The sequence below is a fragment of the Sinocyclocheilus rhinocerous genome, unplaced genomic scaffold, assembly GCF_001515625.1.
Source record: "Sinocyclocheilus rhinocerous isolate Xijiao unplaced genomic scaffold, SAMN03320098_v1.1 scaffold3916, whole genome shotgun sequence".
Taxonomy (NCBI): Eukaryota; Metazoa; Chordata; class Actinopteri; order Cypriniformes; family Cyprinidae; genus Sinocyclocheilus; species Sinocyclocheilus rhinocerous.
This window is the reverse complement of record NW_015643503.1, coordinates 261,633-276,558: the sequence shown is the minus strand read 5'-3', so window position 1 is coordinate 276,558 and position 14,926 is coordinate 261,633. Positions and strand designations below refer to the sequence as shown.

The 14,926-nt window shown below is 36.8% G+C and overlaps 2 protein-coding genes across 4 annotated transcripts in view; both read right to left on the bottom strand.

The window, feature by feature from the left end:
• Positions 1–163: 163 nt before the first annotated feature.
• Positions 164–2,693, bottom strand: LOC107757318 (eukaryotic translation initiation factor 3 subunit K-like; the record flags this gene model as incomplete). Its single annotated transcript, XM_016574758.1, has 5 exons — positions 2,560–2,693; positions 2,366–2,486; positions 1,280–1,357; positions 995–1,061; positions 164–302 (listed from the first exon to the last, which is right to left on the bottom strand). Coding segments are annotated over exons 1-5 (524 nt in total), but the record flags the coding sequence as incomplete, so codon positions are not given.
• A 9,488-nt stretch (positions 2,694–12,181) lies between these two features.
• LOC107757329 (delta(14)-sterol reductase) overlaps positions 12,182–14,926 on the bottom strand; it is a 7,898-nt gene continuing 5,153 nt past the window's right edge. For 2 of the 3 annotated variants that reach the window (XM_016574775.1, XM_016574776.1), the window contains 6 exons: positions 14,065–14,441; positions 13,877–13,993; positions 13,587–13,755; positions 13,179–13,259; positions 12,923–13,045; positions 12,182–12,831 (listed from right to left, as the gene is read on the bottom strand). In XM_016574775.1, the coding sequence (XP_016430261.1) occupies positions 12,671–12,831; positions 12,923–13,045; positions 13,179–13,259; positions 13,587–13,755; positions 13,877–13,993; positions 14,065–14,441 (1,028 nt within the window). In that variant the 3' untranslated portion in view covers positions 12,182–12,670. The remainder of the gene's footprint in view (positions 12,832–12,922; positions 13,046–13,178; positions 13,260–13,586; positions 13,756–13,876; positions 13,994–14,064; positions 14,442–14,926) is intronic. The other variant, XM_016574777.1, reaches the window with a different exon arrangement.

The following is a 14,926-nucleotide window of genomic DNA, read 5'->3' as shown; positions in this document are numbered from 1 at the left end:
TCGGGGGCCAGTTCTCCTCTGACCAGACGAAACCAGCAGTGTGTGAGTGAGTGAGAGAGAGAGTGTGTGAGTGAGAGAGTGAGAGTGTGTGTATGTGTGCGCGAGTATGTGTATGTGTGTGTGTGTGTGTATATGTGTGTGTGTGTGTGTGAGTTGTGTGTGTGTGAGTGTGTGTGTGTGTGTGTGTGTGTGTGAGAGTGTGTGTGTGGAGGACAGTGTCTCACCCAGAGGATCTCCCAGCATCTCAGCCAGCAGCCGGTACTCGATGTTCTGATACGTGATTCCCACGACGTGACAGATGACTGGAGAACAAACACATGACATTCAGACCAAAACACAGTGAAAATCATGCCTGTGTTTCACTGAGAACAGCACTGCCAACACATGAGATCCATAAATCACAACACATCCGAACTCACTGCACCTTTAGAGGAAATTCATATTAATAATAATAATAATAATAATAATAATATGTAAGCGCAGAAGTCTCGTAGTTCTGTGTATGCAGTGGTTTAGAGACTCATATGATGAAAAATAAATGTAAGCATCAAATATATGTAAAACTTATGACTGTTTTGGTGCAAGAAATCTTGTCTAATGTTATAACTTTATTTCTATGGACACTTGTTTCTGCCACGGGATAAAAAATAAAAAAAGGTAATTGCAACTTTGTAGCTCACAATTCAGACTTTTTCTTGCAATTGTGAGAAAAACAGATAATTTCGAGGAAAAAAAGTCAGAATTGCGAGAAAATGATAATATTCAGATATAAACACGGAGTTGTGAGACATAAACAAAGAATTATGCAAAAACCCAATTCTGAGAAAAACGAACTGAGATATTACAAGACAGAAATGCACAGAAAAAAGTGAGATAAAAAGTCATTATTACCTTTTTTTAATTCCATAGTGGAAACAGGCTTCCATATGTTTCAGTGAACAGCAGATGATGAAATATAATAATTTATATTATTAGTAACACAACAATAACTTACATTTCCGCACTGAGTCCTCAAATCCTGTGATTCCATCAATGAGATCTCGATTCTCCTCCAGACTGGCCTGAGACACACAATTATTACAATTATGAGTGTAACTTCCGTTAAGCTGCAAACAATCAGTGAAAGTCTCGCTCTATGAATGCAATAATATGTTTTTATTAAACTGGATACACTGAGATGACATTATTCTACTCACACTTCAACCATCCAACATTAAAATGACATATAAAAGTGTAAAAGCATAAGTGTGTGTGTGTGTGTGTGTGTGTGTGTGTGTACCCAGAAGCTCTGGAAGTGGCACGTCTCCAGCAGGTTCCCCAGATACAGGATCTGTCTTATCGGACGCTCCTCCTGCTGCGACACCGCAGTCAAGGAAACACCTGGAAATCCCACTAAAACATCCAGCAGCATTGATGATAATCAGAAATGTTTGTTGAGCAGCAAATCAGCATATTAGAATGATTTCTGAAGATCATGTGACACTGAAGACTGGAGTAATGATGCTGAAAATACAGCTTTGATCACAGAAATAAATTACAGTTTAACAGATATTCACATAGAAAACAGTTGATTTAAATAGTAAAAATATTTCACAATGTTACTGATTTTGCTTTATTTCTGATCAAATAAATGCAGGCTTGGTGAGCAGAAGAGAATTCTTTAAAAAAACATTTAAAATCTTATTGTTCAAAAACTTTTGAGTTGTAGTGTATTTTTGGCGTTTTTGCCTTTGTTATGATTGGACAGTGTAGAGCAGACAGGAAGTGATGTGTGTGAGAGAGAGAGAGAGGGACACACACACAGAGAGAGAGAGAGAGAGAGAGAGAGAGCACCTGGAGTTCGGCAAGAACATCCTGGGACTCAGAGAAACGCCCCTAGTCTCGGCTGCAGGGCAGAATTGGGCAGATTCCCCCTTCTAGCAGAAATCCAGAAGAGAACAGCCAAGTTCTGGTTCCATCTATCAGACACACTGACAGATGATTACCATCACTGCGCTCTTACTTACAGGGCAGGACACCCAGAGAGTGACCCCATGCACTATTTAGTGGAAAAACATCAACTCAGTTCAACAATTCAGTTAAGACACGCAAAAATTAAAGAAATTGGAAAAATAACCCAGGAAGAATACATCCATGATTGGCAGATCAAAGTAGCACAAATGAACAAACTAAAGTACTTTTATACAGATAAAAGAGAGAGAGAGAGAGAGAGAGAGAGAGACACACACAGAGAGACAGAGAGAGAGAGAGAGAGAGAGAGACACACACACACACACACACACACACACACACACACAGAGAGAGAGGATCCGGAGGAGTAATGATGCCGAACATCTTCACTCAGGAAGCGCACTGTAAAGGATACGTGGGTCTGGTCGATCATACACTTGCAGAGCGTGAAGTCTGTGTGCGGCAGGTTGGTGAGGGCTTTGAGCAGGATCTGAGCCGTGACGGTGGTCTGGAAGTACGCCGGGTTGAACTGGTACCTGAAGACACAAGCACAGCGATGAGTGAGCGCACAGCTCTAGTGTAGAGCCCTTGATAGTGCGCACCCCTCACAGTTTGAGCACGCCCAGGTTGGCCTCCAGGTCGTAGGTGTTTTCTCTGGCCTGAGTGTCCACATACCGCTCCAGCGTGGACAGATTCTCCGGGTTATACCTGTTATCATGCACATTCATTAGATTTGACTCATTATTGATACTGATCAATAATATTAATAAATAATTATATTAATGATATTAATACTACTTGTATCAGCTGTAGAGCTGCGTTTAGATCAATTAAACTCGCTTTATAGCTGAACTTTGCAACATTGACACTGTTATTGAACTGAATTGATATCAATAACGGAACATTGTTTTCCGTAGAGCTGATATTTAAGTCATTTCATAATTTTAACAGTGTTGATTTCTGTGAAGCTGCTTTGAATCAGTCTGTACTGTACTGTATAAAGCGTATTCGAATTATTACACGCTTTTTTGGAACATATTTTCTTTTTCTTTGCATTTTTATATCAATATGGTATAAGACTGTCCTATTTAAATCAATGTGACAAACGAGTTAGATCAAAAGTAATCTGATTATATTACCTAAAATGTGTAAGGATTACGTTACTGACTACAATTTTTGTATGTAATTTGGAATCAGCAACAGATTACAATGAGTAAATAATCTACCCAGCTCTGAATATAAACCTATTCCCTTTAACAGATTATCTATAAGCCTACAATAAAACGTGGTCATGAGTGGTTTAAAAAGTTAGTGCTGCATGGTGCAAGATTATGTTTTCATCAGTCTTTTTACTGTATATGCCTTTTTTAGATAATGTTCGACTTAATGTTAGATGAAGTGCTTTACAATTTTAAAAAAAAGGCAGCGATAAGTTGTAATAAGTTCCTATAACAAGAGCTGAATGTGATTTATTTTAACGTGACAATAAAAGACAACCCACAAACAAATGTGTGACATCCATTTATTACGCAATTAAGAGAAATTTCAAAGTACAAAGATCAGTTTATTGAAACACCTGAATGTTCTGTAGTCAGACTCTGAATAAAGGAGAAACAAAAACAGCCACAAATCAAGCAGGATTCAGTAATAATGTTTCCATGTCTGCCTGAGGAGTCGTGAGACGCTGAAGGGATGAGTAGAAAACTGCTCTGTAATGAAGGAAATTCTCGTGGCGACTGTGTGTGTGTGTGTGTGTGTGTGTGTCTGTCTGTCTCTGTGTGTGTGTGTGTGAGGCCGATCAGTCACGGGCTGGTACATGCAAACAGGAAGTACCCTAATAGTCTGCTGCCAAAAAAACAGAGAGACACCACGTACATCACCACCCACCGCCCCACCAGGACTGAACTCTAAAACTACCAACAAACAGCAAGAGAGAGACACACACAGAGAGAGAGAGAGAGGGGAGCTCAGGCACGTTCTCCACGGATGCGGCGCGCCAGCTGGATGTCTTTGGGCATGATGGTGACGCGCTTGGCGTGGATGGCACACAGGTTAGTGTCCTCAAACAGACCGACCAGATACGCCTCGCTGGCCTCCTGCAATTACTTTATTTAAAATGATTTCAGTAACAAACAAAAATATCATATGATTAAGTAAATTATGTAAATGAATGAATAAAACGTGATTTAAATAAATAAAAATACATGATTAAAGCAAATTGATTAAAATAAATTAAAATTAATAATTGATTAAAACAAATAAATGTGATTAAATATTTCAATCATTTTATTTTAAACTATTTTAATATCATCATTTAAGTAATTAACCTATTTTAATCATTTTTTAAATTAGTTTCTGATTTAAATTTATTTTAATCACATTTATTTATTATAAATTAATTGATTTATTGTTTATTTTAATCAAATGTATTTCTTTAGTTAATTAGTTTAATCTTATTTTTGTTAATTATTTATATTACACTTTTTTTCCCTCCAAACTTTTCACGAACCAGCTTAAAAACCCCTGCTTAAAAAAATATCTATTTCAAAAAATAATATAATCATGTCATACAGACACACAGTTATAAAAGTACAGTTGAGGATAGAAGGATCAAAATGATGCTTGAAAACAACAGCAAGCTCAACATGTCAATCATGCCACAAAAGCCAGCCTCATTATAATCATATATTAATGAGCCGACCAATCAGAGGACAGGAAACAGACCAGACTGTCGGCGTAAGCCCCGCCCCTCATCTGTGAACATCATGGCGCCTGTTTGATCCGCGCCGAAAACTGAGCGAGAAAAGAGAAGAACTAACGATAAAACTTCGACAATTTCTCTACGAAGCACCCCGCTGTTCGTACCAGTTGTACTCGGACTACAAAGAAAACACTCTAGGGATGCACTATCAGACATTTAAAGCAGGAATGGAGGCGTTTATGGTGTTTTTCGGCGTTTGTGAAATATCCGTTTATTTTGGATGGATTTCGCGGCTGAAGCGCTTCAGGATTTCACTCAAATAAACACAAACCCGCTCAAACCGACACGAATTCACACAGAACACGACATTTTCCGCCTAAAACAACAATTAAACCGAACACATTTGTATTTTCTCGGCCTTGACGGCCTTACCTCAGTAGAAGTGGTGTTTAAAGAGTGTTTCGAGCGGAGCTTCGGTGTTATTTACCGTCTCTCGCGCACAATGGCAGCGGAAATGCGCCAATCGGCGGCTCCCACAATGCACCGCGGCAGCCACAGCGCGCTTCAGCGTGTGAGCAACTCCTCTTCATCTGTTAAAACCACACGATACTGTCTGCACACTCTTATTAGCAGCGTTCATCAGTGCTCTGACAGTTTCTCTGGCTGAGAGTACTGTGGTGATACCGTGGGAATACTATGGTACTATGATTAGGGCTCTCAATCTTTTAGATTCCACAGACCCCTAAATACAATCCTCCATTATACTGTAAAAATCATATAAATACGTGTAACATTATTTAATCTATTAGGCTACATTCCATTATTTTGCTTAATTCTGCTCACTATAGCACTGTACTGTTTGATACAGTCATTTATTTATTTAATCAATTTTTGATATTTTATTTAAATAATTTTTATTTATTTAAATTAATTTGTAATTATTTATTGTAATCTTTTTATTTAAATCAAATGTTTCTTTAATTTGAATCTAATTTATTTTAATACATTTTTGCTTAATTATATTTATTAATTATTTTAGTAATATTAATATATTAATGACTATTTTATTTATTTTATTTAATGCGCTTTTTATTATTATTACTTTTACATTTTTATTTATTTAAATCACTTTTTATTTCTTTATTTTAACCATTTTTATTTATTGTAATCAAATTTATTTAAATATTTTTTAATTGTAGCATTATTTACTTATACATTTTTATTCAAGTACATATTTGTAATTACTTATTGTAATCTTTTTATTTTATTTAAATCAAATGTTTCTTTATTTTTAATCTAATTAATTTAAATACATTTTTGCTTAATTATATTTATTAATTATTTTAGTAATATTAATATATTAATGACTATTTTATTTATTTTATTTAATGCGCTTTTTATTATTATTACTTTTACATTTTTATTTATTTAAATCACTTTTTATTTCTTTATTTTAACCATTTTTATTTATTGTAATCAAATTTATTTAAATATTTTTTAATTGTAGCATTATTTACTTATACATTTTTATTCAAGTACATATTTGTAATTACTTATTGTAATCTTTTTATTTTATTTAAATCAAATGTTTCTTTAATTTGAATCTAATTTATTTTAATACATTTTTGCTTAATTATATTTATTAATTATTTTAGTAATATTAATATATTAATGACTATTTTATTTATTTTATTTAATGCGCTTTTTATTATTATTACTTTTACATTTTTATTTATTTAAATCACTTTTTATTTCTTTATTTTAACCATTTTTAAATAATTTTATTTTATTAGCTTTTTATTATTTATTAATATCAGTTTAATTTTATTTACTTTTACATTTTTATTTATTGTAATCAAATGTATTTAAATAATTTATTAATTGTAGCATTATTTACTTACACATTTTTAAGTCACTTTTTATTATTTCTCGATTTTTACTTATTTTAATCAAATTTATATATTTACACACATTTTAATATTTATTTATTTTAGTCAATTTTTCTTTAATTTTATTATTATTATTTTTTAAAAACATTTTTAACACTGTTTCTGTAAACTTTTCCTTTAACCCCAATATGACTGCCTTCTGGGATTTACCAAGATTCACTTTTATCACTGTCGGCTACAGCCACGTTAACCTCCTAACATCACATAATTACACTGTTAACTGAGAAAACGATACTGGAGGTGAAATATTTCCACAAAACAGACTCAATAACAGTTCAACACCAATTTATTGTCCAATTCTGTATTCGTGTAGTACAAAGATTTGCTTTTTAGACTTACACACATACAAAAACAAAGCAAACATAATCATCTTGTGATAAAACCATGAAAGAGTGTAGAAAAACCTGAGTGAGCGTCTACCTAAACAACTCATGAAGAATCTATCAAATGGTATAAAATACAGTCTGTGGCTACATATGCTCATCAAAAACACCAGACTCAACAGAACGACCCCCCGCCAATCCCAGAATGCATCACTGAAATCATATCTCAGGAAAATAAAGAAAATCATTATAAAGCACTCAAACAATACACATACAAAACATATTTCAAGAAAAAAACAAACAAAAGTGTTTCATGATGATTCTGGCTCTTCCAGTGAGGAGTTTAGCACCCGAAATCAGTCACTCAGATTTAACGTCCATTTCTTTCATTCAGGAACAGGACGTGTTGATTAGTGCCTGGAGTCCTTAATTAATCACCCTGAGGGCTTCAACTCTTGTGCTTTAAATCACACACCGACACGACACAAGAGCTCGTCTGAGAGTACACACACACACACACACACACAGAGAGAGAGAGAGAGGGGAGCTCAGGCGCGTTCTCACACCACTCGCGGCTCAGTACCTGTAGCGATGGGGCTTCTTGACTCCTCCAGTAGAGGGCGCACTCTTACGATCCGCTTTAGTCGCCAGCTGCTTACGAGGAGCTTTTCCTCCGGTGGATTTACGAGCGGTCTGCTTCGTACGGGCCATTCTGACACACGATCACCTCAAACACAACATATTACACACTTATTTGGACCCCCAAATATGATCATCCTTATATAAGGGGCCCCATCCTAAAAATGTGAAACGCTTCTAAATATTTTCATGTGTAAAGTTAATAAAATGTAACTATTATTTTCTATTGTTATTATTATTCTATTTCTGTTTTTGGTATAAATTGTTCATATTTGTTTGCGTTACATTGTGTTTTCTCTACTCACTATAGTATTGTTATGTTAGAGGTATTTGTTTTTTATTTTAATAATTTAGTTTAAATGTTTTTGTTTATTCAGTTATTCATATATTATTGATTATTCAAACTAATATTATTCAATATTAGTCCAATAAATCAAATGTTATTTATTTTATTCAATTTATTTCAATCTAATTAATTATTTCAATTATTTTGATTTTTATTTCAATTAAATTTGATTTTTTTAATCAAATGTAATTATTTAAACTGTTGTAAATGTAGTTATTTTAACATCAAATAATATATCGACACAAAATCACAAAAGTGCGAACGTGTTTAAACAGTAAATTTGATATTTACATCATAAACACACACTTCAGGGTAGATGACTAAAATCAGATTGCAATAATGCACTTTTTCAAATAAATAAGACAGGAATACAATATTTTTGATGTGTAATTAACTAAATGTATACATGTTCAAAGAGTACAAATGCAATATAATGAGGTTAATGATATATCAGTTGTGTGCCAATGGTAAAAAATAAAATAAATAAAATTTGTACATAAATTAGACCAAAAAAAATTATAAATGTGTTTCACTTTAAATGAGTTTCAATGTAAGCCTTGTATTTGAAAATATAATGGCTTTTCGTGCTGTTCTCATTCAGATGATGGTGCACTTCGCTAAAATAATGAAGTTTTGGGTTTGATTACGTTCACGCTTCCCGTTATTACAGCTGGTCTCACGGGGTTTCCCACGGTTTCAGTGACGCCAGTCAATCAACACATTCTCCGCCCATTTACAAGCGGTTGGGGCGTGGCTTCACTCACGCCGCGCCAATCAGCGCTCAGTGTGCCCGTCCAGCCCCGCCCCCTCGGGCTGATGACATAATGGCTGCTCGAAATGTGAGAGAAGAGACAAAACAGCAGTTTATCGTGCGAAGCGACACGATTTCTAACGCGTTACCGCTCTACCGAGCACGTTTAGCGACGTACAGCGGTGGCGCACACTTTCAGCAAGTGTTTGAGAAAACTACTGCGAGCAAAAGCGCGAGAATGAGTTTATTTCATCGAAGCGAATAAAAGCGCGTTATTGCAGCTCGAGACGCTTTAATAGCGATTTCAGCGCACTATACTCCTATTCATCACCGAGCTGAATGTCATCGGCTCCCGTTACCGGTAACCGGGCGCGGACTCACCTGTCCGGTGTTTCGGGAGGTTTTGTTCCGCTGCGGCGGGTTTTTGCTGCTTGAAGAGAGTTTGAGGTGAAATGGCTGATCAGGGTTGCCAGGTTTTTACAACAAAACCCGCCCAATTGCTACTCAAAACTAAACCAATGGCGTTTCCAGGGGGCTCCCCGGCAAAAATCTCGTTCCGGGGGATAAAATACACGTTTTTTGGCGTTGTTCCTCCGATAAAATTTACATTCCAGTGGCTAAATATCCCGTTTTTGGGGTCGTATCAACCCGCGGACATGAAAAACTACCCGCGGCAACAGTGTTAAAGAAGCCCATTTCCGCGCGAAAACCACACACTTGGCAACCCTGCTGATAGTCTCCCATCATCCGCCGACAGTGTTGCCAAGTCCTCGGTGTTTCCCTGGAAGTGGGCTAGTTTAACACTGTTGGAGCCAAGGGCGTAGCTACGTGGTGGCCAGTGCCACCCCTGATGAAAGCTTGGCCACCCCTGTGCAAACCTAACAGGCGCTGCGCAGACCGATCACTGTATGACATCTTGCACCGCGAGAGCAGACGGCTCCGTACGTTTCCGAGCACACCTAACTTAACACAGACAGATGACATTTTTCGCCGTTCTGCAAACATTCTGCGCTATGCAGATTGAACAGTTGAGAACCGCCTAGACAAAACAAACCTCTGTGTGGAGGAGGCTATAAGCCGTAACATTTTTTTCAGTCAGAGTATGTTAATGTTGTGGAGCGGCAACAATTTCCTTCCGCTCTGCATTCAGTGATCATCTGCTCTAGCTTTGCTCGGGTTTGACCATTTCTCACTCCTCACTTAACCTTACTCTTCGCACATTGAGACCCGCCTAGACAAAACAAACCTCTGTGTGGAGGAGGCTATAAGCCGTAACATTTTTTTCAGTCAGAGTATGTTAATGTTGTGGAGCGGCAACAATTTCCTTCCGCTCTGCATTCAGTGATCATCTGCTCTAGCTTTGCTCGGGTTTGACCATTTCTCACTCCTCACTTAACCTTACTCTTCGCACACTGATAAGAGAAACGCTCCATGACATAATATGCTGCTAATTGAAGCATCACTGAAAAAAATATTTCAGTAAGCTATTTGGAAAAATCACAAAGTTCTGTCCAGAATGTAGCCTATAAATTAAAAATAAATGGCAATAGGCTAGAAAAGCTTCAACGTGTTTTATTGTATATGTTAAAAAAGGATGTTCTGTTTCCATTTGCTAGGATGTATGGGTCTGATCTTGAAGACCTTGTACATGAGCTATACCAAATAAAGAGAATTTTGGATCGAAAGTTGAGTGTTCTGGGGATTCTAAGCATAGAATGTAGAAGAGCAAAATCAATAAATCTTGATGAGTTTGTGGATATCTTTGCCAGAAATCACAAGAACCGTAGGATTCAGCTACTATAATTTAGAGACAAGTAAAATGTTCTGTCCCTTGAGTGAACTCATAGTGTTTAGAAATGCAGTGGGTTTGCAATTTGTCTGTAAAGTAATGCAAAGACTCAAGGCACTTGCTTTTTCTTGGTAAATAAAGTGCATTTTCACCTGTCAGAGTTCAGAGATTTAGTACGAACATTTAGATTTTTCTTAAGACATGGGATAGTATGAATTCATGAACAATAATTAATTTAGCATTTGGACACAGAAAATGGCTACAGTTTCTTATTTTACATGCTTCATGTTGTTTGAGATATCTTTCCAAATGTTTCTATAATTGTTCAAATTTTTTCTTTTTTGTAATGTTACTTGACTAATTAGAGTCCAATAAGATTTTTGTTTACTGATTTTAAGCTTTTTGTCATTTTATTCTGCAAATTATTAGCATATATATTGCTTTTTTGTATGCTTTGGAAATAAATTGCCAACTTTAAATTAACTGTGTACATTTGTAATCTATAAATTCTGTAGAATTTCTGTCTGTAAAACAGAACATGTAAAACATGGTCACAGTCAGATGTGTTTTTTAAATTTATTTTTGTTTTGTTTTTGTGGCCACCCCAATAAAATCACTGGGTCTTACCTGGCCACCCCTGAAAATAAGTTCTGGCTACGCCCCTGGTTGGAGCGACCCCAATAACGTGATATTTATCCCCTGGAATGCGAATTTTACTAGGGGAACAATGCCAAAAAAAGTCTACAAGACCCCCCTTGGAAGACCCCCACCGAGAAAAGATTGGGCTAGTTTTGTGTAGCAATTGGGGGGGGTTTGTTGTGAAAACCTGGCAACCCGCGGCTCTGCGCTTTGACTCAATCACAGCGTTCGTATTTACATTTTATACGGGGAAATGTTTCAAATATAAAAAGCTCTCAATCACTTTTACTAAAGGACAAAGACTAGTTTTTATATATTTAGGCTATTTTTATTGAGAACATCTTATAAACATAGAAAGTGGCTGTTAAAACAAAGGATAAAAAAGTGGTATAGTCAAAATAAATCACTTAAAAGTCAAATATTTCAAGTGTTTTTAAAGCTTTCTTATTAATTGGAAATAGTCTCAAAGTACTACTGTAGTTCAGCAAGAAGAAGGTACAAAAGTGGGTCCTGCCGTTCAAAACATTGCAATTTGTACATTCTGTAAACACAACAACAAAAATGATTAAATACATTTAGTTTTTCTGTTTTGTTTTTTTCCAATTAACATCAAAACTAAACATTTTCCAAATGTAGAAGTGAAAATATTTTTATTAAAACAATACTTCAGGTTTGTTTGCAGTACAGCTATATGATTAATTAAAATTTGTAGTTATATATTTATAAGTTATAAATAGCCTAATTAAATACAACGCACTCATTGTGTACATTAATGTTTTTGCTTTGTAACACCACCTCAGAATTAATTTCTGTAATTACATCTATAATTACACCGCGGCAGCACGTTTTATATGCAATACAATTCTTTTTTTTTTTTTCTTTTTTTTTTACTTTTTTTTGTAAATTAAATGTGACATTACACCAAGAAGAAGGTACAAAAGTGGGTCCTGCCGTTCAAAACATTGCAATTTGTACATTCTGTAAACACAACAACAAAAATGATTAAATACATTTAGTTTTTCTGTTTTGTTTTTTTCCAATTAACATCAAAACTAAACATTTTCCAAATGTAGAAGTGAAAATATTTTTATTAAAACAATACTTCAGGTTTGTTTGCAGTACAGCTATATGATTAATTAAAATTTGTAGTTATATATTTATAAGTTATAAATAGCCTAATTAAATACAACGCACTCATTGTGTACATTAATGTTTTTGCTTTGTAACACCACCTCAGAATTAATTTCTGTAATTACATCTATAATTACACCGCGGCAGCACGTTTTATATGCAATACAATTCTTGTTTTTTTTGTTTTTTTTAAACTTTTTTTTGTAAATTAAATGTGACATTACACTGAAAAAATTGTTTCTTTTATTATTTAATCTCTCTGAATCAACCTTAATACATGATTTCTACAAACAAAACTAAATGTCACGGGTTAAATCAGATTTAATGAATTTAATGACGTTTGGCTGTGTACTAGTAGTTCAAATCATGGGATCCACACAGCTAGGAGTAATACCTCCACACGAGAGCAATGCTTTGGGCGGTTCATGTAAACACACACAGATGAGAGATGCTCAGTACACGCAAGGCAGCAGTTTGTATGGCACTCGTCGACAGTACTCCCGCCAGGCGTCTCTGTGCTTCTTCAGACAGGATTCTTCGATCTCATTGGCTCGTTGCCTCAATAAATGAAAGCACTGTAGCGCCGGCAAGTACGGCAAAACACTGGTGAACCCTGCATGACACAAACCAGCTCAATTACTCATGCACTGCTGGCACTAAACCGTAAAACCGATCTGAATGCGTTCTGCTCTTTTAAACCATACCGCATGGCAGACACCAGGCAAACATCATCAGGATGTCTCCTGAGTAATTGGGGTGTCGGACCCATCCGAACCATCCGGACACCAGCAGACTGCTTCCCGCCGGGCTGCGGATTGTGTTCAGACCTTTGAGAGAGACTGAGATCATCAGCATGGACCTGCATTCACCTTTAAGCCGAATCAAAGTTCAGTGCTTTCTTGTCATGCATTTATGAACTGGCGTGTTCAAGCAGAATGAGGATGAGAAGAGGTCACATACGAGCGTAGGCCGGATCACTGGGATTTCTGCGGAAACCATCTTTCTGCTCGTTAGACAGGTAATACATCAGGAAGCCAGCAGCTGTTAATAAACTGCACTGAGAATTACAACAATCACTGCATCACAAAGATTTGCATCGTCTACTTGAATGTGAACCAAACATTTGAAATACATCATTTACTTGAACACAGATATTGAGTCTTGCTTTCTGGAAAACTGATCAAAAGACAATACCTCGTGCATATTTAAACATAACATTTATTATTAATCAGCTGGGTAGGTATGGTGATATTTAATTAGTTCATTTTTGTAAAAATTGTAGCTTGATTTAAGAAAGCTTAGATATTTGTACTGGAAATCAAGACCAAGTTAATGAGATGGATGTTATATTCTATTATGTGAGGTCACCGAAGAGCAGACAGATGGGGACGGCAGACAGGAAGTGGATGTGATTGGGTCTCTGAAGCAGGAAGTAAGCAGGCAGACTGGAGAAGAAAGGGATCCAGATAAACTCGCCCAAAATCATGATGAACCCAATCGGCTCGTCCGTGAACTCTTTGGTCGTCAGCACAGAGCCCTGGTCCAAACACATCAGACACCAGAAATACAATTCATTACCTGTTCTGTTTAAGTGAATAACAAACCACATGAAATACAAACAATACTGCTACTGATAAAAACCAGTTAGTCCGGCGGACCTCATCGACGAGGAAGTCCAGTATGTAAATGAGCTGGAAGACGACGACGAGCAGCAGAGCGAGAGACGAGTTCTTCATCTCTACAGCAGTCAGGAGATAATTCAGATCCATCACGGCCTGCAGGACCGACACAGACATCAGTGAGCGTTCATTTGACCAACACAGAACCATGATTTCCTCAGACTCACCCAGCCGATAAACCCAACCCTGACCATCACGAAGTGCTTGACGTCGATGAGGCCCAGACGAGGATCCATACTGTGACCCAGAACAAACTTCAGCAGGGGCTTTGCTGTGCAACACAAACACACACACATGACCTCTGACCTCAGGCGCTGTGGATAGACAGGGAGGAGTTGAGGGGTCATACCGGTGTTGTAGGTCACATGTGCGGAGGACGGCGTTCTGATTGGACACAGGAACAGCGTGAGGCTGAAGATCAGAGAGACGGCCATGGCTGCGCTCACCAGAGAGAAGATCCTGACCGTCCCAGCACCGGCCCGCAGAACACCAGCGAACCACAGAACCAGCATCAGAACCACAGTCAGGAGAAACGCATGCAGACCTGCAAAGAAGATGCTCGTGTGTGTCGCCATCGGCACTTTAACAGAACTCATCTCAGATCAACCCACAGCGAACACAAAAACCCTGAAAGAACACATCTAGAACGGGCTACTGTCTTAATATCTGTGCCCAGTCTCTTACCGTTGGTTGATTGCATTTAAATGTATTGCCACATCAACTTCATAGGCTAGATACACACTCAATATTCAACCATAAATGCAAACATTCTTAGAGTAAAGCAATAATCCCCGTGAAGCCGTGGTTTACAGTGAATTTATAACAGCTAAGGGGCGTTGTTAGGTACGACGTGAAGCGGAGTTATAGCTGTTATAGATTCACTGTAAACCACGGCTTCACGGGGCTTGTTTTTATAAAACGGTTATTCCATATACGTAGTAAGGTTTCACAAAATAAAGCAGAGCAAATAAAGTGTAATGATATTAATAAAAACAGTATTCTTCCACCAAACAATGTAGTTCCTCAGAA